General features: G+C 43.5%; 1 protein-coding gene across 1 annotated transcript in view; it reads left to right on the top strand.

The window, feature by feature from the left end:
* LOC311137793 (voltage-dependent calcium channel subunit alpha-2/delta-1-like) overlaps positions 1-24,752 on the top strand; it is a 126,798-nt gene that overhangs the window by 46,970 nt on the left and 55,076 nt on the right. Inside the window, 7 exon segments of the mRNA XM_084172380.1 lie at positions 15,036-15,095; positions 15,776-15,811; positions 16,693-16,822; positions 21,305-21,436; positions 21,926-21,995; positions 23,504-23,554; positions 24,461-24,560. Of these exon segments, the coding sequence (XP_084028506.1) occupies positions 15,036-15,095; positions 15,776-15,811; positions 16,693-16,822; positions 21,305-21,436; positions 21,926-21,995; positions 23,504-23,554; positions 24,461-24,560 (579 nt within the window).

Below are 24,752 nucleotides of genomic sequence, written 5' to 3'. Positions count from 1 at the left end.
CCTTACCAACAATGCAGAGAGAAAGAAAGAGAAATAATAGAAAGATAACACAAGGAATAAATAAACAATCAGTAACGATAACTTGGCTATATACACAGGTACCAGTACCAAGTCGATGTGCAGGATAGCGAGGTGATTGAGGCACAGGAGGTTGGTGGCACTTTAATTGGGGAGGACAGGCACGTGGTAATGGCTGGAGCAGAATTGTGGAAAGGTATCAACAACATCAAACACATGGTTTCCATGTGTTTCATGCCATTCCATTTGCTCTGTTCCAGATATTATTATGAGCCGTCCTCCCCTCAGCAGCCTCCACTGAATTGAGGTAGATATGTACATATAGGTAGTGATAAAGTGACTAGTCAACAGGATAGATAGGGTAGTAAAAAGTAGCAGCAGCGTATGTGATGAGTCAAAAGAGTTACTACAAAAAGGGTCAATGCAGAGAGTCCAGTTAGCTATTGATTAACTAGTTAACTAACTATTAAGCAGTCTTATGGCTTGGGGGTAGAAGCTGTTCAGGGTCCTGTTTGTTCCAGACTTACTGCATCGGTACCGCTTGCCATGTGGTAGCAGAGAGAACAGTCTATGACTTGGGTGGCTGGAGTCTGTGGCAATGTTTAGGGCCTTCCTCTGACACTGCCTGGTATAGAGGTCCTGGATTGCAGGGAGCTCGGCCCCAGTGATGTACTGGGCCATACGCACTACCCTCTGTAGCGCTTTGCGGTCGGATGCCAAGCAGTTGCCTTACCAAGCCAGTCAAGATGCTCTCAATGGTGCAGCTGTATAACTTTTTGAGGATCTGAGGGCCCATGCCGAATCTTTTCAGCCTCCTGAGGGGGAAGAGGCGTTGTCGTGCCTTCTTCACAACTGTGTTGGTGTGTGTGGACTAGGGCTGGACAATATATTGAATTAATTCTATTAATTTTAATGTATGTTTTTGCGCGATATTCCAAATGCCTGTTTCGCAAGAATAAGGGTTTGTTATTTTTCATTTTTGTGAGCGTTTATGTTAGCTGATGACACGACAGTGGTTGGCCTGATCACCAATGAGGATGAGACAGCCTATAGAGAGGAGGTCAAAGACCTGGCAGTGTGGTACCAGGACAACAACCTCTCCCTCAACGTCAGCAAGACAAAGGAGCTGATCGTGGACTATGGGAAACGGAGGGCTGAGCACGCCCCCATTCACATCGACGGCTGTAGTGGAGCGGGTCGAGAGCTTCAAGTTCCTCGGTGTCCACATTACTAAGGAATTATCATGGTCCACACACATCAACACAGTCGTGAAGAAGGCACGACAACGCCTCTTTCCCCTCAGGAGGCTGAAAAGATGGAGACAGGGCTATTAGCTAATGGAATATGAAACTACTTAGCGCATGTTGTTTGGATGGTGATGAGAGAGGCATTTTGAGAATAACTTATTTCAGATGATGGAAAATGACAGTAATATCAGTTTCATACTAATATAGATAAGCATATACAGTATATCTCTAATGAATGAGTGCTCGTAAATGCTGGGCTGGGACGGTGTGTGTGTGTGTTTGTAGCAGTAGGTTTAGTGTTCCCTGTGGGTAGATTTGGCCTTTGTGAAACAGCACAGAAATCCTCAGAGCAATCTTAATGTTAAAAAACCCTCTTTCCTCCTCCTGTGTGTGTGTGTGCGCATTCGCGCATGTGCGACTGTATGTGTCAGAGCTGAAGAATCACTCTGAATTGGGTACTTTGCATTCCCTACCTGATCTACCTACCCTGCTGAGCCAACAGAGACGCCACTGGACAACTCTTTCTCGCTGTCTCGCTCTCTATCTCCTCTCCTTTATTTGTATCTTATTGTACAGTATATTCTCCCTTCTTTGTGTTCAGGGCCGTAACCAGGGTTTTAGCAAGGTCTGGAGTCTATTTGCATTTCCAATGTCTCCATCGCGTTTGTTTATAACAAAGGCCCCTGTGTAGGGACAGAATGGGATAGAGCCTATAGGCCTATATTAAAATGCAATCAAAATGCAATTAGTTCTAAAAATGTAATATGTTTTTGTTTATATCGGTGATTGTTCGTCTTATCTCGATCATCCACTAGAGTTTATAGTTTACCCATTACCCACTTATTTTACCACTACATCACTTCATATTGAAACATATCTTACATATATTTTTTAAACTTGTTTGATAAGATTAGTACAGATTTTCTCAGGGGACCCCACATGGGGCACTGACCCCAAGTTTGAGAACCACCGTACTAACCTCTCTGCTTGCTTCCTCTCTCTTTCTGTCTCGTCTGCTTCCTCCTGCATGCATTGCAGCCTGCCTCAGCCCCTTCACTGAGTGCCACAGCACTGTCTGTCTCAGTAGCCTGCTCTCTGTAAAGCAATGTTATTATGAGAAATTGCCTGTTGTCTGGCATCTCGCAAACACACTGTCAGCTGCGTCTCTAGTTGCCTACTTGAGCTGACTCCAAGCTGGGGTAGTTTGTTTCACGTCTCAGGCTCTCGTGCGAGAGGGCGGAGTTAGCCGTTTGAGAGAGTGGTGAATGTGCTGCTAAAAGAGCAGATGCTGGAGGAAAATCCAGGGAATGCAGGCGAACTGTCACGGTTTCGGCCGAGGCTGCTCCTCCTCCTTGTTCGGGCAGGCTTCGGCGGTCGTCGTCTCCGGAGTACTAGCTGCCACCGTTCGATGTTTCATGTTTATTTGGTTTTGTCTGTTTGTAACACCTGTCCCTTGTTAGTGTTTGATTGTGTTCCCTATTTAGTTTCGTCATTTGGGACAGGTGTTATGTGTGATTGTTTTTGTCAGCTGTTCGTGTTCATGGGATTTTGCTCTCTTTCTGTGTATTTTTGAGAGTCCGCACTGCGTGCGCTTTTCCTTGTTTTACGCACTGTGTTGTGTGCGTTTTTGTCGTTCTTGCCTCCCGGTTGGGTTGGCTATTTTCTCCTGTTTGGAGTTGTTTTGCACCACTAAAAGACTGTTGACGAACTCTTGTGTGCCTGCGCTTGATTCCCTACACCACATCCACACTCAGTGTTTGTGACAGAATCACACATCACCCATGGAATCAGCAGGAGCAACCGCGCCAACAGCAAGCATGGAGGAACGTCTTCGTGGGCAGGAGGACCGGATTAACCAGGTCTGTCATGCCCTGGAGGGGGTGAAGAACACTCTCCACCGATGGGAAACCAGCGGGGTACCCACGGCCCCACCTACCGAACCATCCCCATCGGTCAGTCCTCCTGTCCAACTTCCGGAGCCCAGTGGGATTCGGCTCCCGCTCCCGAGGGCGTACGACGGCTCCGCTGCCGGGTGTCAAGGGTTCCTGCTGCAAGTGGAGCTCTACCTCGCCACCGTACACCCGGCGCCCTCGGGACACGAGAGCGTCTCAGCCCTCATCTCCTGTCTCACCGGCAAGGCGTTGGAGTGGGCCAACGCCGAATGGAGGAGAATGGACGCCGCTACCACTACCTATGCGGAGTTCTCCCGCCGCTTCCGTGCTGTGTTTGACCATCCACCGGAAGGGAAGGCGGCGGGGGAGCGTCTGTTCTACCTCCGACAGGGGATGAGGAGCGCCCAGGACTTTGCTTTGGAATTCCGGACTCTAGCGGCCGACGCAGGGTGGAATGAGCGGGCCCTCATAGACCACTTCCGTTGCAGCCTCCGGGAGGACGTCCAGAGAGAGTTGGCGTGCAGGGACACCTCGTTGACGTTTGACCAACTTGTCGACATGGCCATTCGGCTGGATACCCTGCTCGCCACCCGTGGACGTCCCGGGTGGGGTTCGCCCATTTCACCCTCCAGCACCTCCGAGCCGAGCCCTATGGAGCTCGGGGGTGCTGGTGCTAGAGAACGGAGGAGTAGGAACCCGAGGGGGGCCGTTCCCTGCACTAACTGTGGCCGTGGAGGGCACACCGCGGCTAGGTGTTGGGGAGGGTCCCCCGGTGGAGGAGAAGGCAGGTCACGCATTGGGGGGTCCCCCCAGGTGAGTAGGCGCCCTACTTACCCAGAGCTTTCTGTCGTTCACCTAACCTTGCCTGTTTGTTTTCCACAGGTTGCACCTTGTTCCCAGCATAAGGCGCTGGTAGATTCAGGCGCAGCTGGGAATTTTGTAGATCGCCAGTTTTGTGTAGAGTTAGGGATTCCTCTCCTTCCCGTTGATAAGCCTTTCCCTGTTCATGCCCTAGATAGCCGTCCGTTAGGATCTGGGTTGATTAGGGAGGTCACGGCACCCCTTAAGATGATGGCGCAGGAGGGTCATGAGGAGACGATTCAGCTCTATCTGATTGACTCTCCTGCGTATCCGGTAGTGCTGGGCCTTCCCTGGTTGATGACCCATGACCCTACTATTTTGTGGCGAGAGAAAGCTCTTAAAGGGTGGTCTGCCCAGTGTGAGGGGCGGTGTCTGGGTGTTTCCATAGGGGCGACCTCGGTGGAAAGTCCGAATCTAATGCCAGCACTGCATATTCCCCCCGAGTATGAGGATTTGAAACTGGTGTTTAGTAAAACTAGGGCGGCGCAGCTGCCACCTCATAGACTGGGGGATTGTGCGATAGATCTCCAGTCAGGAGCAGCTCTCCCGCGGAGCCATGTGTATCCCTTGTCTCAAGAGGAGAGGAAGGCAATGGAGACGTACATCGCTGAGTCTCTGAGACAGGGATACATACGGGCCTCCACTTCACCCGCTTCCTCGAGTTTCTTTTTTGTGAAGAAAAAGGATGGAGGTCTGCGCCCGTGTATTGATTACCGCGGTCTCAATCAGATTACGGTGAAGTACAGCTATCCACTTCCTCTGATTGCGACTATGACGGAGTCATTGCACGGTGCTCAGTTCTTTACAAAATTGGATCTCAGGAGCGCATATAACTTGGTGCGCATTAGAGAGGGCGATGAATGGAAGACAGCGTTTAGCACGACTTCCGGACACTACGAGTATCTAGTCATGCCATATGGGTTAATGAATGCTCCCTCAGTCTTCCAATCCTTCGTCGATGAGATTTTCCGGGACATGCAGGGACAGGGAGTAGTCGTGTACATAGACGATATTCTGGTGTACAGTCCTACCCGAGCAGAGCATGTAGCCCTGGTGCGCCGAGTATTGAGGAGGCTGTTGGAGCATGACCTATATGTCAAGGCAGAGAAATGTCTGTTCTTTCAGAAGTCGGTCTCCTTTCTGGGTTATCAGTTGTCTGCGTCAGGGGTGAAGATGGAGGTAGACCGGGTGTCAGCTGTGCGTAATTGACAGACCCCAACCACTGTGAAGGAGGTGCAACAGTTCTTGGGTTTTGCAAATTATTACCGGAGGTTTATCCGGGGTTTTGGACAGGTGGCAGCTCCCATAACGTCTCTGTTGAAGGGGGGTCCGGTGCGCTTGCGGTGGTCAGCTGAGGCGGACAGGGCTTTTGGGAAACTGAAGGACCTGTTTACCTCGGCGCCGGTGTTGGCGCATCCGGATCCCTCTTTACCTTTCCAGGTAGAGGTGGACGCGTCAGAGGCCGGTATAGGGGCCGTTCTTTCCCAACGTTCTGGCACACCACCTAAACTCCGTCCCTGTGCGTTTTATTCTAAAAAGCTCAGTCCGGCGGAGCGGAATTATGACGTAGGAGACAGGTAGCTGTTAGCCGTGGTACAGGCCCTAAAGGTGTGGCGGCATTGGCTTGAGGGGGCTCAACACCCTTTCCTCATTCTAACTGACCACCGTAACCTGGAATACATCCGGGCAGCTAGGAGACTGAATCCTCGCCAGGCCCGCTGGACTATGTTTCTAGCCCGGTTTGTGTTTAAAATTACTTACATCCCTGGGTCCCAGAACGGGAAGGCAGATGCTCTGTCTCGGCGGTATGACGCGGAGGAGAGGTCCGTTGAGCCCACTCCCATACTACCAGAGTCTTGTCTGGTTGCACCGGTGGTGTGGGAGGTTGATGCCGAGATCGAGCGGGCGTTACGCACCGACCCAAGTCCTCCCCAGTGTCCAGTGGGTCGGACGTACGTTCCGCTCGAGGTACGCGATCGCCTCATTTATTGGGCTCATACGTCCCCCTCCTCTGGACATCCGGGTATCGGCCGGACAGTTCACTGCCTTAGCACGAAGTACTGGTGGCCAACGTTAGCTAGGGATGTGAGGATTTATGTCTCCTCCTGTTCGGTGTGTGCCCAGTGTAAGGCGCCCAGACATTTGCCCAGGGGTAAGCTACAACCCCTGCCCGTTCCACAACGACCCTGGTCCCACCTCTCGGTGGATTTTGTTACCGACCTTCCCCCCTCACAGGGGAATACTACCATCCTGGTCGTTGTGGATCGGTTCTCGAAGGCCTGTCGTCTCCTTCCCATGCCGGGTCTACCCACTGCCCTACAGACCGCTGAGGCTCTGTTTACCCATGTCTTCCGGCATTACGGGGTACCCGAGGATATAGTGTCTGATCGAGGCCCCCAGTTCACCTCCAGAGTGTGGAGAGCGTTTATGGAACGGTTGGGGGTTTCGGTAAGCCTTACCTCGGGTTACCATCCGGAGAGTAATGGGCAGGTTGAACGTGTTAACCAGGATGTGGGTAGGTTTCTGAGGTCTTATTGCCAGGGCCGGCCGGAGGAGTGGGCGAGATACGTTCCTTGGGCCGAGATGGCACAGAACTCTCTCCGCCACTCCTCCACCCAACTAACCCCTTTCCAGTGTGTGTTAGGGTACCAGCCGGTTCTGGCACCTTGGCACGAGAGCCAGATCGAGGCCCCTGCGGTGGATGAATGGGTGCGGCGCTCGGAGGAGACTTGGAACGCTGCCCACGTACATCTGCAGCGGGCCATCCGTCGGCAGAAAACGAGCGCCGATCTCCACCGCAGTGAGGGGCCTGTGTACGCACCTGGAGATCGAGTCTGGCTCTCGACCAGAAACCTGCCCCTCCGCCTGCCCTGCCGGAAGCTGGGTCGGCGGTTTGTGGGGCCATTCAAAGTCCTGAGGAGGTTGAACGAGGTGTGTTACAGGTTAGAACTGCCTATTGACTATAGGAATATTAACCCCTCGTTCCATGTGTCTCTCCTCAGGCCGGTGGTAGCTGGTCCACTCCAGGAGTATGAGATAGAGGAGACTCCTCCGCCCCCGTTGGACATCGAGGGGGCTCCGGCGTACACTGTGAGGTCCATCCTTGATTCGAGACGCCGGATGGGGGGTCTTCAATATCTCGTGGAGTGGGAGGGGTACGGCCCGGAGGAGCGGTGCTGGGTGCCAAGGAGGGACATATTGGACCAGTCCCTGCTGACCGAGTTCCATCGGGGTCATCCTACGCACCCTGCTCCGCGTCGTCCTGGTCGTCCCCGAGGCCGGGGTCGGCGCACGGCTGGAGCCGCGCGTCAAGGGGGGGGGGTACTGTCACGGTTTCGGCCGAGGCTGCTCCTCCTCCTTGTTCGGGCAGGCTTCGGCGGTCGTCGTCTCCGGAGTACTAGCTGCCACCGTTCGATGTTTCATGTTTATTTGGTTTTGTCTATTTGTAACACCTGTCCCTTGTTAGTGTTTGATTGTGTTCCCTATTTAGTTTCGTCATTTGGGACAGGTGTTATGTGTGATTGTTTTTGTCAGCTGTTCGTGTTCATGGGATTTTGCTCTCTTTCTGTGTATTTTTGAGAGTCCGCACTGCGTGCACTTTTCCTTGTTTTACGCACTGTGTTGTGTGCGTTTTTGTCGTTCTTGCCTCCCGGTTGGGTTGGCTATTTTCTCCTGTTTGGAGTTGTTTTGCACCACTAAAAGACTGTTGACGAACTCTTGTGTGCCTGCGCTTGATTCCCTACACCACATCCACACTCAGCGTTTGTGACACGAACGTAACAAACAAAACCCAGCTAGCACATAACATTCTGAGAACCATATGTTTCATGCAGCTTGGTGAGAGCGTGGTTGTCCTATGGTTATTTTGCATACAACCTTCCCACAACTTTCTGGGAATGGTACAGGATAGTTGATTGGCTTTGGAACATTATCAGCACATTTAAGGAACTTGACAACAAAAAGTAATTTTCTTGGTATTTCAATACTTTAACAGAACATTTCATAAAAGTTCAAACATGGTTACATTTAATTTAAATTTTAGTAATGTTCTAGGAACGCTCTCCAACTGGTTTGACATTGAGAATGTTCTCAAATAGTTCAGAGAATGTTAAGAAACAATGTTCTTCTGTGGGAATTTCAGTACTTCAGGATAACCTTCTATTTAAAGTCAAGTTCTAAAAACATTAAGACAATATATACATTCCGTTCTCAGCGTCAATAAAACGCTCTATCCTCTATCTTGTGTGTTCAGGTGTGTGGGCCGCGCCCACTAATTAGCCACACCTGATTTTAATGAGTGCTTGATTCCGTTGATATGGAGTCTGTTTGAATGGACTAAAATTAACAGCTTTGTATGAGTGTCCTGTTTGTGCTTGGAGTTCAAAACAGTTCACCCAAACTAAGCTAGCAGTGTTATTAGAAGTCTCATGTTCTCAGAACTGTATTTAGCTAGGAGGAGGTAGCGCACAACACTCGCCGACAGTTGCCCCCCTCTAAGCAGGGCAGCGTAAACACAATTGTCTCATTGAGCCAACACTCTTACAATGTTTTTGAAACAGCTGAAATGTACAAACTTTTTCCTGATTTTTTTTTAGAATTGTTTTAGTTTTTACCTGAAATTGTGTTAGTAGCCTATTACATTCTGAAATTGTCACCGTAGCTTTAAATCTCAACTGTGTTTTTTTCTATGTTTTGGGTTGACTGCACTGAGCCACCAACATCCACATCCAGGCAAGAAGCAACTCTCCAGGGAATGATTAACGTTTTCAGTCGCAATTTGCTTTTACATCATATAGGCCTGTTGACTTCCATGAGATTGATCAAATTAAGCCTGGTTTGTTCTAAAGTAACCTGAATGTGCTAGTGTAAGCCTAAGAGCTCCTAACTAGCTATGGTTCAGCTATATGTCAGCATTCAGCTAACAACCAGCACATTGATGTGAGAAGATGCCAGCACCTTGATGTGAGAAGGATGCAGAATTTATTTTATTTAGCTAGCTAGTTTGCTTGCTAGCTAACGTTACCTAGCTGTGTAGCCTGGCTATATTATAATATTTACATTTACATTTCAGTCATGACACTGATTACTGTACTTTTATATTCATATGGAAGTGGTAAACGTTAATTATTGAGATGCTAATCATACTTGATCATGAAATATGTTGTTAGCTAGCTAGCTAACTAGCAGGAGTTAACTGTGTATTGTCAGCTAATTTAATGTGAGAATTTAATGTGAGAAAATAAACCCTTTAATTGTCTGCACGTTTGTGAATTACTGCATTATTCAAGAGTGTAATATGGTTTGGTTGCATTATTCTACAGAGTAATATGTTTTAGAAAGAAAAGTTGCTAGGATTGTTAAGTAGTTTGTGCTTACTGGCTAGTGACTAATGTGATATTTACAGTCAACTTGAATGTGGCGTTGCCAGCCACAACGAAAGGTAAAGCATGGATGTAATGTGAATTGAAAAGTAGAAATCTCTTTTGGCACTCCGCTCCTCAGACTCTCCTTCATCTCCTGTAGTGGGAATACGGAAATAATTCCTCCCTCTCTCTGCGGGATGTGATTGAAGCTTTTGTTTCTTTTTAGTATTGAGATCTCAGTATGATCTCAGTTTTGTTCCTTCTTTTAACACATGTAATTACACTGTTCTCTCAGTTCAATCAGTCTGATTATTTGTACTACATATACAGTATATTCATACATCAGTCTTCACTGATATCTGTTTATGCATGGTAATCTCTCTGGGTTAGGATATTTAATACATTTGGATTCCCTGGTGCCACTAGGGCATTTTAAAACCCTGATGATAAATGTGACTTGTTTCAGGAAACTAGGCGTATGTCGCGCGTCACTACTTCACAGGAGCGCAATTTGAACTTAAACTTTTTTTTGCCTTCTGGAACGTGAACTTTCATGTGCCTTAATAACAAACTTGTATGCCATCTGTAAATACGAAGGCTGTTGTATAAAACACCTGTCTCTGGATTACATCTTCAAACTAAGGGCAACCATGGCATCCATGACAGAGAGGGAGAAGGTTCCATCCATGTATACGGGTAGGAGAGTCTAGCTTGCAAAATTTTTAGATATTACACGTTTCTAATTTTGTCAGAAAGTCGTTTTCATTGGTCCTCTGTAGCTCAATTGGTAGAGCACGGCGCTTGTAACGCCAGGGTAGTGGGTTCGATCCCCGGGACCACCCATACGTTAAAATGTATGCACGCATGATTGTAAGTCGCTTTGGATAAAAGCATCTGCTAAATGACATATAATTTTTATTATTAAGTTAAAGTGTACTGTTAGCTAGCTAGCAAATGATAGCTTTCTGGCTAGCTAGCTACTGTTACGTGTATGATCTGTCTAGTAATATTATTTGTATCTCAGAGCCATTTGCATTGCTAGTTATAGCCTAATGTTGGGTAGCTAACATTGAACCTGGTTGGTTAGCTACCTGCAGATTCATGCAGGGTAGTAACGTTATGAGTTGGGATTATAGTTCATTGTTTAGCTAGCTAGCTACATGTCTAAACAAAAGACTCCACTATGCAAGTAACTATTTCAATTGAATGTTTATGATGTCACTGCAACAACTGTTCGATAGACGTAGCTGGTAAATTCGCTCTGTCTATCTACTCTGATTTCAGAGCACTCGCCGTCTGAGTGTGCCAGAGCGCAGAACAACTGACGAATTTACGAACGCTTAACACCCATTGAATATGGCCGGTGTCAGTAAAAGTTGGCAAAAAAGTGTAATAAATTGTTGCCAAACGTCTGGATAACATAAAAACAGCCTAACCAGCTGTTGGCCTGGTGTCATTGCTAGGGCGAGTAAAATGGTCAGACTGAGCTGTTCTCTCATTTTGTCTGGAAGTAGCTTGGAAGCTAACCAACGTTAGCCAGTTAGCTTGGATGCTTGACTGCTGTTGTTAGGTTAGAACGCTCAGATCAACCCTACTCGGCCAGAGCGCCCAGTGTGTGCTCTGAACGCGCCAAGAGCGAAACATTCTGAATTTACGAACGGTAAATCTGACAACGCTCTGAGTTTACGAACACCTAGAGCACACACTGGATTAAATTAATGAACAGTAAATTTCATGATTAAATTTACGAACACACCCGCAGTATAAGCCAGCCTTTAGTCTTGAAATCTTTGGTTGTTTAGTGCATAGCCTTACATGTGAATCCTTAAAGAGATGGGTGGGGCTAAAGCTTAAAATGGTGAGCTCTCCAGTAGGTACCAAAACATTCAAGGGCCATTTTCTCAAAAGTGAGGTTACAAGTTTATCAACTTTCATAGCAGAATTGCTATCCCATTGTTCCTCAACTGTAGTGTATGATATAACATTTTCTAGCACTGAGTCTCTACTTTTATCCAATGTAAAAAACAACATTTCTAATTTTGCTACATAAGACCGAATCGAGCCGGTCGGTCACAAATGAGTTCACGAGGTGTGCAATTGTTTTGATTGATTTAGTAACCTGTCTATGATGGCTGTGATGTTTGTGATGTTCTGGTGTAGTGTATTTGTTATTGTATTTTGTTATATTTTTGCATATTTTCCTTTGTGGTCTCAGGGCACCATTGAAAATGAGACCCTGGTCTCAGTTGGGCTCCCCGAAGAACAAAACGTTATTAAAATTAGATATGCAACCAAGTGATTTTGAAAAATAGCATATAATGCTAATTTACTTTAAATGGATACTTTGAGATTTACGGCAATGAAACCCTTTATCTACTTCCCCAGAGTCAGATGAACTTGTGGATACCATTTTTAACATTGGCTCACGAAACTACCTCTAACTTCGTTCCTACTGGACACAGAGACATAAACATGATATCCACATGTTCATCTGACATTGCCAAAATCTCAAAGTATATTTTAAAGTGTATTTTAAGAATAATGCAAATACTGTACAGTAGATGATGATGCTCTTATTGACATTTTCATCCTTGTTTAGGGGTATATCTGTCCAGTGGGTTGTCTACATACAGTGAGGTCTGAAACTATTGACACCCTTTATAAAGATGAGCAAAAATGACTGTATAAAATAAATAATTAAAATACTGAGCTATATTGTGCGCTCCAAAAAATTGGGAAATTACATTATTTTATACTAATACAATTGCTCAGATAAAGCGATTTTGTTTATTGACACACCTGTTTTCAATACCTTTCAATACTTCACCTTGCGAGCATAATGGCACTGAGCCTTTTTCTAAAATGTTTTATGAGTTGAAGAACAATATTGGGAGGGATTTTAGACCATTCCTCCATACAGAATCCTTCCAGATTCTTGATATCCTTCTTCTGCACTTATGGACTGCCCTCTTCAATTCAAACCACAGGTTTTCAATGGGATTCAAGTCCGGAGACTGAGATGGCCATTGCAAAATGTTGATTATGTGGCCAATTAAACATTTACTGTGCAGTAGGGGCAAAAGGCTCTCCATGTGTTTACTGTTTGGTTGTCTGTGTAAAACCTAGTTATGGCCTGGTGTCATTGATCTTATCATTACACGTCACATAGACACGTTAATGATGAGCTTGTATGGAGGGAAATGGATGGCATGACTGAATGGAGGGAGACATATTTATATAGTGTGTATTCACATGCATGTGTGTATATTTGCGTATGTATTTGTGCCGGTGTCTGGAGTTGTGTGTATTTATAGCTCCTCGCAGCCTGTGCAGAGGAGGTGGAAACAGAACCAGATCTGGAACATAGCCCAGGACTTCAGGTTGTTATAGTCTTACTTTTCTAATCAGGAGCGTGACAGTGTTTCCCCTTTCTTGCACATTCATTGCTTTACACAATTTCTTATCACAGCACTGGCAAACAATGGTTGACCAACTTCCTGACCAACATAGCTGACTTTTAGACCATCATAAGAAGGTCCATTCTAGTATTCTAATTCCTAATTCAATGACACACACACTTGCACGCGAGCACACACACAAAGTCATAAGCCCTGCCTATTTCTACAATACAAACACAACCCTAACACCATGTATTTCCACAGACACATCGTATCCATAGCAACTTGCAGTTACACATACACAGTGTCATTTTGCAGATGCTAACATACTGTATCTACTGTGTAGTAACTAGGGTGCTGGTCTTCCCGTTGATGACTTGATGACTCAATGAGATTTCCCTGTTAAAATAAAGGTTAAGTAAATAAAAGAAATACAAAAGTGAGCTAGCTAGCTACTTAGCTTGACGACATTCATGTGGGACAATCTCTCAATAGGACAATCTATCAAACGTTTCACTCAGTCAAAACAATTAAATTATACATCAAAATGACCAGACATTTTCACACAGTTTAGTTAAACATGTTATCTCTAGATACAAACAAACCAGAAAACAAGCACGGAGAGCTAACTTCTCTGTTCTTTTCGCTGGGCTTCTTCCAATGGTCATGGAACAATGTACAAAAAAGAGAAGAGCGTCTCCCTAGCGGTAGCGCTAAGTATACATGCATATTAATGCACCACCATGGAGGACTTCAATAATAATGGAGTGGATGGCTCAGAAATAAATAAATACATGTTTTAACGCACTTGAATTATTACACTCCTTAACTTAAACTTAAAATGTTATATATGTGAAAATATTGTTTCACATATTACATTTAACCTCAACATGTGAATATAGCCATTTCAAATGTCCCGGGATTGTAAGGGCACCATCAGCCTACTACAGCTAGTCTAGACTGTCTGGAGGTTTAGAGTTATGCTATCTTCTCAACCCTTACACCACATTTACTCTAAATTTCTCAATCTACCTTACGTTAATTTTTTTTTTTCTCTCTCTCTCTCTCTCTCTCTCTCTCTGTGTGTGTAAAATAATGGATCCTACGGTTTTGTCAGGGGGGTGCAAAGCAGGTGCAGAAGGTGAGCTGGATCCATGGACGAACACTGAAATATTAACATAGACTTTCAAAATAACAAACAGTGTTCCTGTGTTGCTCAGTTGGTAGAGCATGGTGCTTGCAACACCAAGGATGGATAGTGGGTTTGTTTCCTGCTCGTATGCGCAGTTTGAGCTACTCTAGGAAGTGACATTGCAGGCCAGCTCAGTGCTGCCCCTCTCATTGAGCATCTCAAGTTGAAGGACGACGAGGTACTGCAGGCTGCCATTAGCAACTAAATTAGCCTTTTAACTTAGTCTCTGTGTGATTTTAAAGTAATCGTTTCAAGGACATACATCTGGTGGGGGGTGCTGTACCTCTTGGCACTCCCTCACCGTTGTAAAAAAATATTTTGGAAGCTATATAAATGCATTTATTAATGTCTACATTAGTTTCTGCCACATTTATTCTATTACAGCTTAATGCATACTTTAAATTATATTATGTGAGCCAAACATTAAAAAATAAGAAAATATATTCAAACATTTTCCCTAAAGTATCACGAATGTTACTTTTCCCACTTCAACAAATACATACTTAAATACATGTAATTTTGGCCTTGAAACATTTAATTGAAATACTGTAGAATTTCATTCATGCCTATGGAGGACTGCTCCTACTGGGGAGTCCAAATATGGCCGACCGGTGTCTTAAAAAGCTTCTCAATGGCCAATACATAGCATCAGCAATCCAGTGATTATATACACTGATTGTACAAAACATAAAGAACACCTTCCCAATAATGAGTTGAACCCACCCCCCCCCCCCACAGTTTTGTCCACTCAGAGTACAACATTGATTTAAATAAAGGTGCTCTCTGCATGCGATGTGAGATGTGATTGGTGTCTTGGCATGGCCACAGTCATAAAGTAGCTACAGTAGCTACAGTAGCTGTTATCAACAGCACAGATCATGTCACCCCTTTGCTTGTGTGTGTCAGAGTGAGTGAGACAGGAGTGTGTGGGGGGGGCTGTCTATAGATCCTCTCTGGTATTCTACTTTGATTGACTGCTCTTCAGATAGTAACTCAAAATGAAGTGGTACTGAGATACTGTATGTAAGGTATCCGTTTTTAACGTGTTATCTTTTCTCTTCTAGACTCTGGCCACGTCTGCTGAGAACTTTCAGATGGAACACAAATGGGAGGATGAGTATGCGGTAAAACTCTGATTGTTATTATAAGTAACATTACAGTTACATGATATACTGTAGGTGTAACTCGCCCCTCCCACCACCAATGTGAAGTAAGAATGTGGGCGATACTGGAACACTCACCACCCATCGGCTGAGACACGGCAACCTCAGATGACCCTACTGTACATGGTGTCTTATTACTAATCCCTTTATGGGCTAAAGAGGAGGGAAGATAGGGTTTTAACACACACACACACACATATTCACTCACACACACACACACACACTGGCACGCTTGAGTTAGCGGCCATATATCTTGTTTAATAATAGTTGAACCAATATGATTTAATGTTGTTGTCATCAAGAGATTTAACTGTTATTATTCATTACATATTGTGGGCCATTAAATCACTTATGTCTACAGATGGCCTCTACCTCACAAGTATGCCCCCCCCCCCCCCCCCCTCTCTCTCTCTCTTTTATATTTTATTTATTATTGTTGTTGAATTGTAGAGAAGGAACATGTAAGTAAGCATTTCATTTGACAATGTATACCATGTGTGTCCCGTACATACGACTAATAAAACTTGAAACTTGAAACTCTCTCCAACAAACACACATGCTCACACACACACACACACACACACACACACACACACACACACGCAATATGCTCACTAGGATATTTGTGTCATTTGTTACAGGATGGTGACATTGTTTACTACAATGCAAAGGACAATGTGAGTATTTTTATTATTTTTCTCCCAATGAACAAACACAAAGGTCTCACACAGAGCTGCATCTATAATCAACCCACAATCTCACTCAGATATAGACTAGTGGTTTGGTCTAGGACAGCTCCCCCTCACTTTCTCTCTATTTATCATTCTCTTTCTAACTCACTCTTTTCCTGTCCCCGTCAACCCTCTTTACTCTCCCTATTTTCCCAACCCTTTCTCTCTTCCTCCCTCACACCTCCCTCTCTCCCTCCCTGTCTAAATATCCATTACCCCTCTTGTCCTCTCTCTTAGGTGAAGAGGTCCCTGGTGTGCTTCCACTGTAATTGACAGTTGAGATATATGAGCTGCTACTGTTGCTTTATTAAGAGACTCTTCTTATTCCCCTTCCCCTTCCCCCATTCCCTCTCTCTCTCTCTCTTTCTCTCTCTCTCTCTCTCTCTCTCTCTCTCTCTCTCTCTCTCTCTCTCTCTCTCTCTCTCTCTCTCTCTCTCTCTCTCTCTCTCTCTCTCTCTCTCTCTCTCTCTCTCAATGATGTGAATTGGTGAACACACTATTGGACATATCCATAGGCTGTGTCTCCTCTCCTTATTATAGGTGGCCTTTCTGTGGAAGACATTTGCCACGTTAATCCACAGTTTGGGCCAGGCAGGTTTAGGCCTGAAAAGTAGGCAGGTTTAACCCAGCCTTCTCCACACACCATTTATTTCTCTAAACCAGTGTAGAATAATAACTTGACATGCGTCTAATGAGGGACAGTGGATTTGACATGTACATCTGCTTGGTCTTAGCCTCCCTGTTTCATACATATACAATCTAATAGTGGACATAGGTTGTAGTCTGTTTTAAATCACTGTCTAATATTCTCCTTTCCTCTCTTCTAGTTGGAAGTGAATGAGACAGAGGGTAGGAAGAACCGGATCAGGCCAGCATTTAAGGAGGATCCGTTGTTTAAACGCTTCACCTCTCATAACGACACTGCTGTACACATCCCTACTGACATCTATGATGGCTGTGAGTACACACCAGAGGAGGCTGGTGGGAGGAGATATAGGAAGACAGGCTCTTTGTAATGGCTGGAATATAATAAATAGTACAGAATCAAACATGTAGTTTCCATATGTTTAATGTGTTTGATACCATTCCCAACTATTCTATTCCAGCCATTACAATGAGCCTGTCCTCCTATAGCTCCCCCTACCAGCCTCCTCTGGTACAAACACATATACTTGCACTATACACACATGCACGTATGTATGCATGAACGTGCACACACATACTAGACCCTAACCCCTAACACCATGGGTTTTGCAAATTCCGACTTAAATTAACACTTTATTATATATGATGCTGTTTTTTGTGTTAGGGAACAACACATGTAGTTTTACAGTATTTTGGGGGCGGTGTTGTTTTAACACTGTAAGTCTTATTTTCGTATTTCCCTGCATGCCTTTCAAGTGAATGTGACAGATATCCACCCATGACTGTGTTTGTTAGTGACAGAGACATGGTTGTTGCATTCATAAAGTTTCAGTCCAGAAGCATTTATCAAGTGACTGCTTAACTGAATGTATTTTAATTAAAAGTAAACACTTCATGACAAATGTATTATACATTTCACAATGCCTTTAGTTTTTTAAGGCCTAGTTATTCTCAACATGCTGGTCTGAAAATCCTGATGAATGGGGAACATCAGAGGGGTATACTACAAAGCAGGATCAATGAGTTAGCCAGCAAACTTGCCCAAATAAGAATGTTTTATTTTTTAGAAAGATAACCTTAAATGGGCATGGTGTAATTAACTCAACAACCAAAAACGCATGTCTAAGTTTAGCTTTCTTAATGAACCAGACTATCTAGAGTTAATTCTGGTTGTTTATCAAAGTTACCTTTGTAGTATACCGCTCAGACCTGCAAATGACAATATGCTGGTTTGTGAAGTGATTAGTAATTCTATCAGAATCCAACCAGAGGAAGGATATCCAACAATTGGAATGTTGTATCACCCACGACCTGCATACAGAACGACTGCCGTAGTGAAGAACTTGACAAGCAAGACTACCTAAATAATCTAAATTGGAACAATAATTCCAACCCCTTACAGATTGGATTAGTTTAGAAAAATGTAAGTTACTTATCTTTGTATAGTATAAGATGAATTCATTAATCAATGTGCATGAAGAAACATAGATATTAAAATAAACAATTCTAAAAATCAACCTGCAACAAAGCATGCTGGGAAACATAATAAGGAGCCCCCCTCCATGTCTGATATAATTAACAGAAATGAAATCAACACAGTCAAATAACAACAACACCTTGCGGTGTTGATTCCACTGTGTTTCAAATAACACTTAATTTATTCACCACAGGTGGTGTCAATTTCAATCCCACTGGTGTTAACCCCACTAGAATCAACACTCAGATATAACACTCACAACACTTTTTAGTATTTACCTGCTGTCTGAAAGGTGTGTCTCCTGAGTCCTTCTGACATTAGCTCTGGCTGCTTTGTATAATATTGACCGGTGTGCTGCTTTCTGTGTGTGTTCATGTGTGTGTGTGATTGGACTTACTTACGTGCGTGCGTTCGTTCGTTACAGAGTCAGTGAGTCTGTGTGTAGGGTCATTAGCGTGTGGTGTGTTGCGTCAGCCCACACACTGAGAGGCAGCAGAATGGAGTCACTCCTTCAGCATGCCCCTCGGCCTGCTGGAATAGCGTCTGGATCCAAGGTTACCCACTACTGACCTCACAGAGAGGGAGAGGCTGCATGTGGGAAATTAGTGTGTATGTGCAGGTGTCCCTGTGATCTAGAGTGCTAGCGTGTGTGTGTATCTTGTCCCTTCCCAGACTCTGCTGGCTGGGGTCGGGCCTAGTTACCATGTTTCCTCCCGCTTTTTCTAAGGAAGGGTTGTGATTGCTGGAATGTAATGAGTATGTGTCAGCCCAGTGGCCTTCTGGGTAATAGTATGAGCTTGGGTCAGCGAGAGAGGTGGATAAAAGAGGGTAGAGAGAGATAGCTTTGTGTAATGTTCTTGGAAGATGAGTTGTTCAGTAGGTACACATAGCAAACCTGACCAATATTTCTATTAACAATCAATAAACGCACAGCCTTTTCTTCTGTATAGTATTGTTCTGCAGAGAGAGAGAGAGAGAGAGAGAGAGAGAGAGAGAGAGAGAGAGAGAGAGAGAGAGAGAGAGAGAGAGAGAGAGAGAGAGAGAGAGAGAGAGAGAGAGAGAGAGAGAGAATAGCCACCACATTAATTCAGCTCACATCCCCACAATACAATATATGAATGTAATGTTTTTATAATGAAGCCCCCCTACACACACACAGGAAAGGACACATCCATCACTCTCCCCTCTTCTCCACTCACCACTTGTTTCCATTCACCTGCCTCTCATATCCTCCTCAGTGTGGATCAAAACCTCAAACTGTGTTACAACCCCTTAAAAATATATATGCGTGTGAAAAAATTCAGACAAATGTGTGAGCACATTTATGATCAAATCACATGTATAAAAAGAATCATGTGGTTTTCACATTATTATTTTTCACTACTTACAGCTAGTCTCCCATCCCAGGGAGCAACCAGGATCAGCCCTGCTTAGCTTCAAAGTAAACCAACAGTGGGATGCAGGGTGCTATGTTGCTGGAATGAATGTGCCAAATCTTGCAAATAGAAAAAAGGCAGCAAAAGCAAAGGTCAGAGTAACATAACCAAAGGTAGGGAGAAATGCAGGAAAGAGGGAGGTGTTTTATTTAATTGCGTTATCATTATAAAAAAATCACTGAAACTTTTTTTTTTTAATCCATTTTTCATTTGCTCTCACATTTAAAAAAAGCATTGCAATATATTATTTTGCTATCAATACTTTTGGGTTTAGGTTTTGCTTTCAATATCATTATTTTTGTTTGCAATACTAAGAATTTTGTTCTTGACTTCAGAAGTTTTGCTTTATATTAATGGCACAGAAGTAACTCACTCACTAGAAGATTGCACCATATAATAACACTAGTACTCTACTAAAGGTGTTTAAAGTGGCAATCCTTAATTGAAACATTAACAAAGTGTTCTCCCCACCACAGTTTCGGTAAAAAGCTGAGGGATGGGGCTGGAGACTATGTTATGGATGCAAGAACTGACCATCCATGATATCAAAATAATAGTTTTAACCATGTTTGTAGGCTATACAGTGTTTGTTTACATTTACTTTGTAGAGAATTTCTTGCATGTGAAACTGAAAATTGGATTTGAACTTTCACATGTGGAATTGAAAGTTTTTGCATATTTACATTTTCTTCTCATATGGGCGGCAGGTAGCTTAGTGGGTAAGAGCGTTGTGCCAGTAACCGAAAGGTCGCTGGTTCTAATCCCCAAGCCGACTAGGTGAAAAATCTGTCGATGTGCCCTTGAGCAAGGCACTTAACCCTAATTGCTCCTGTAAGTCGCTCTGGATAAGAGCGTCTGCCAAATGACTAAAATGTAAATATGAACTTGCAATTCCACATGTCAAAGTTAGATTGTTTTTGTAAGGGCACGCACGCACGCAATGCATGGCGTTCCTTTGTGTTCTTCCTAGTCTCCTGGCGGCAGGTAGGCTAGTGTTTAAGAGTGTTGGGCCAGTAACCGAAAGGTTGCTCGATCAAATCCCTGAGCTGACTAGCGGAATCTGTCGATGTGCCCTTGAGTAAGGCGCTTAACGATAATTCTTCCTGTAAGTTGCTCAGGATAAGAGCTTCTGCTAAATGATTAAAATGTGAAGTGAAGAATGGTTTAGTTAGTCAGGTTTAAACGCTAGCCCCTTAACACAGTCAGTAATTTGCCTGACTCCAATGGAAGAGGGAGAAGAGAGGGCGTGTGTCTGAATGTTATTAATGAATCCCCTGTCTGAGGATCCTGTCTGCAGCTGTATCTCTTGATAGAGGCACTCTCATCTGGAACTGTTTCGTTAAGATCTGTTTTGGGGTTAGCGAACTCCTGTCTATGTTAATTCGTTGTAATGCCAATGTTGTGTGTGTGTTTGTCTGAAAGAAAGATGGATAGAGAAGAGAGAGATGTTTACGGGTGTGTGTCCAATCGTTGTGTACATATTGGTTTATCTGTGAATAGTTGACACAGTTCAGTGCTCTGCTTAGCTTAGTTCTTTACACTGTACCCCTGTGTCTCTTATGCCTATGTATATGACACACACACACACACACACATACACACACACACACCGGCTGTATTTAGATCTTTCATCTCTCCTCATGATCCACCATGTTCCACTCTGCATGTGTTTGTGTGCTGTGCTCACATCACTGTGTGATTTTCTTCAGTATGACAGCTCAGACTGGATTCAAGCAGTCACATTATTATTATTCTATTTGAATTTCTCCCCCCATGTTTGTACATTACACTTCTCTCAATATTGATCAATTTCTTTGTGTAATTGTGAATCGTATTCTAAATCCAACTATCTGTTTTGTGTGTGTGTGTGTTTGTGTGTAGCCACCATCGTGCTGAATGAGTTGAACTGGACGGAGGCGCTGGAGGATGTGTTTAAGAAGAACAGAGAGGATGACCCTACTCTGCTCTGGCAGGTGTTTGGTAGTGCTACTGGACTGGCCCGATACTACCCAGGTAACACACACACACACACACACACACACACACACACACACACACACACACACACACACACATAAGCTATATTATCATTGTTATGTCATTGTGTCCCTGTAGCCAGCTGTATCCTAGTTTTTACTTGTTTGTTTATACTGTAAGCATATAAACAGAATCAACATTTCTACATGGATTCTACCCAGTATACACAAAGCACTAACCTAGATAGGAGCTATACTGTATGTCATTAGAAAAGGAAGTCAGTGATAGTTTCTGAACTCTACTGACTGCATCAGATGAATATTTAATCAGCCTAACTACTGTTGACTGAGTTTATGAATGATAATGAGCTTTATACTGTAGCAAGTGTTGTTATCATGTAGGCGTTATGAAACAACAACAACACACTTTGTTAGAGTTCATCAAGAGTCACAATGTATTTCAGTGATCCTAACCCCGTTCCACAGTACAGTATTGTTGTTAACCCAGACTGTCTTTCCTCTCCAGCCTCTCCATGGATGGATGCTCGGAAGACCCCCAGTAAGATTGACCTATACGATGTACGCAGGAGGCCCTGGTGAGAAACCTCTCTCTGTCACACACACACACACACACGCACACACACGCACACGCACACACACGCACACGCACACGCACACGCACACACACACACACACACACACACACACACACACACACACACACACACACACACACACACACACACACACACACACACACACACACACACACACACACACACACACACACACACACACAACACCAGAATCCAGATGATCTATGTACGATAAATATATGTCAATAAGAGTTAACCATTGTATGCACTGTGTTCATGGGAGTCATAGTTTGGTTTGAGTTATTAACATGGCAATTCACAGGTGACTTTCAAATGTGCAATTACAAAACATTAGTTACATAGTGGAACAAGAGAATGTGTAATAACATCAGTAGTTCCACGTGGATAAACATTCATCAAGTGAATGTGTAATTACACATTCCTGGCTCCAATTGTGTAATAAATTCCACAACAACCCTATTGCCATGTCATTACATGGTAAACCCTATGTAACTACTATGTTGTTAAGAGTTATTACAGTGTATTTACATAGTAATAGGGGCAACTTAATGTAAAGTGTTACCGAAACATTTTAACAATGTAATTTAAGTGATTGAAGTTGGGAAAATAGATGGCAAAATGCAGAATGGTGTTCAATTCCTGTTAACAGCTTGAAGAGGACAATTATTTCACAGATTTAATCATGTAATATTAGGCCTACTGATTATTTCTCACTATCTACTTGCGAGCTACTCATTGACAGCCCGCAAGCTACCGGACATGCAGTTTTCTGCTGATGCGCTACAGCAAAGCCTAATCAGACATGCCCGTGCCCATCATGGTTCTTACAGAAAAAGTTAAATGATACAATGAATTTGCTCGTGGTGCATGCAGCTCAAATGATGTGTAACAACACCATTGGACCAACACCATCGGAAATGAAATAACGCTACAAATGTAACAGCACAACAAAATAGATAAACAATTTTATTTTGCAGCTGCCTTTTAATTTTAACACCAGTGGTGCGACTAGTGCTTTCTAACTGCACTGAACCAAAACATTTTGCGAGCGGGAGAGAATAAAAACTTTAGAGTGGTCAAAACCATTCATCTTGAGGCAATGGGGGAGGGGGTGCAAAATACAATCTGTTAGTTATTATATCATAAATAAAATGGACATATCTATTATAATACAGACTAGCTCAAAACATTACTAATCATTGAAAATGACAAATTACCTAATGGATCATGAGACTTTTCTGGTAAAACAGTGGGGTGTGAAAACATACATTTGCTCCCCTATTTTGAAAGTGGGGGTGCAGCTGCTCCATTTGCTCCATTGCTCAGGCGCCAATGACTATGTTTATAACCTCTGTATTGACTGTATTAATAACCTCTGTATGTATTGTGTTTATAACCTTTGTATATATTGTGTTTTTAACCTCTGTATGTATTGTGAGTATTTTATAATCTCTGTGTGTATGTGATGTGTGTGTTGGTGTGTGTAGGTACATTCAGGGAGCTGCCTCTCCCAAGGACATGCTGATCCTAGTGGACGCGTGAGTCACAACATGCACTTCACTATTACACTATCGCACAGTAACACTATACCCTACTAGCCCATTATGGTACAGTATACCAGAGTACCTCCATCTTGTATCACTATGGTTTATTGCACCTGCTGTAAGTTTCAACTTGCAGTGTAGTTTTGGGGTAGGTTGAATCACACAAATATAACCTCATCATTCAAATGATTTGGGTTGAATCTAAAGGCCAGTTTATACTTGGTCTAACGACATGTCTGTAGACAATTAGAAGTGTCGCTGGTCAAAATGACATTTAATTAATTTATACTACGTTGGAATGTCTGTAGACTCGCTGATAATGTCAGTTTCCTTGTTGCACAGACATGAAAGAAGTTTAAGTCTCTGCAACTGCCACAGCAACCAGACCAAATCCTCATGTGACAAGATGATGCAGAAGTTCTAAAATTCTCTGATAGAATTACCAACTTTTATTTTGTCACACTGTGTCAGTAAGCTATTTTCTGTAAGCTCGCCATTATCTTGTAAATAATGATGTTGTTGTGGGTTTATTTTCCTGTAATAATGAATAAAAAGTAGCTTAAGTTAAGACGTTGTCAGCTATACTCTGGTCATTATTTAAACTAGCTAACCAGCTAGCTAACGAGCTAGCTAGCAACAAACCAAAATATTGTTTATAAAATTGCTTTTAGTTGCCTGGCTTGCTAGCTTGACATTTACTGAATTCAGTTTTAAACGGATGGGTTTATTGGTGAGAAAGTATGCTATTTGGAGCACCGGCTGCTGATGTCATGCAGCCTGTCGTTTTTGTGTTTATACTTTTTCATAACGACAACGACAATAGAATGTTCATGATGTCACTCTGACAATTGTCTACAGACATGTCGATAGACGGACTTAACTGTTTAAATGTCTCCATAGGAGTGGCAGTGTGTCTGGTCTGACTCTGAAGCTGATCAAGACCTCTGTTAGTGAGATGCTGGAGACTCTGTCTGATGATGACTATGTCAACGTGGTTTATGTAAGTATATATACATACATACATACATACATACATACATACATACATACATACATACATACATACATACATACATACATACATACATACATACATACATACGTACACACATACGTACATACACTATCGTTCAAAGTTTGTGGTCACTTAGACATTTCCTTGTTTTCGAAAGAAAAGCAATTTTTTTGTCCA

This window comes from Coregonus lavaretus (assembly GCF_964263955.1).
Source record: "Coregonus lavaretus genome assembly, chromosome: 11".
Classification (NCBI taxonomy): Eukaryota; Metazoa; Chordata; class Actinopteri; order Salmoniformes; family Salmonidae; genus Coregonus; species Coregonus lavaretus.
This window is presented reverse-complemented; position numbering and strand designations above follow the sequence as displayed.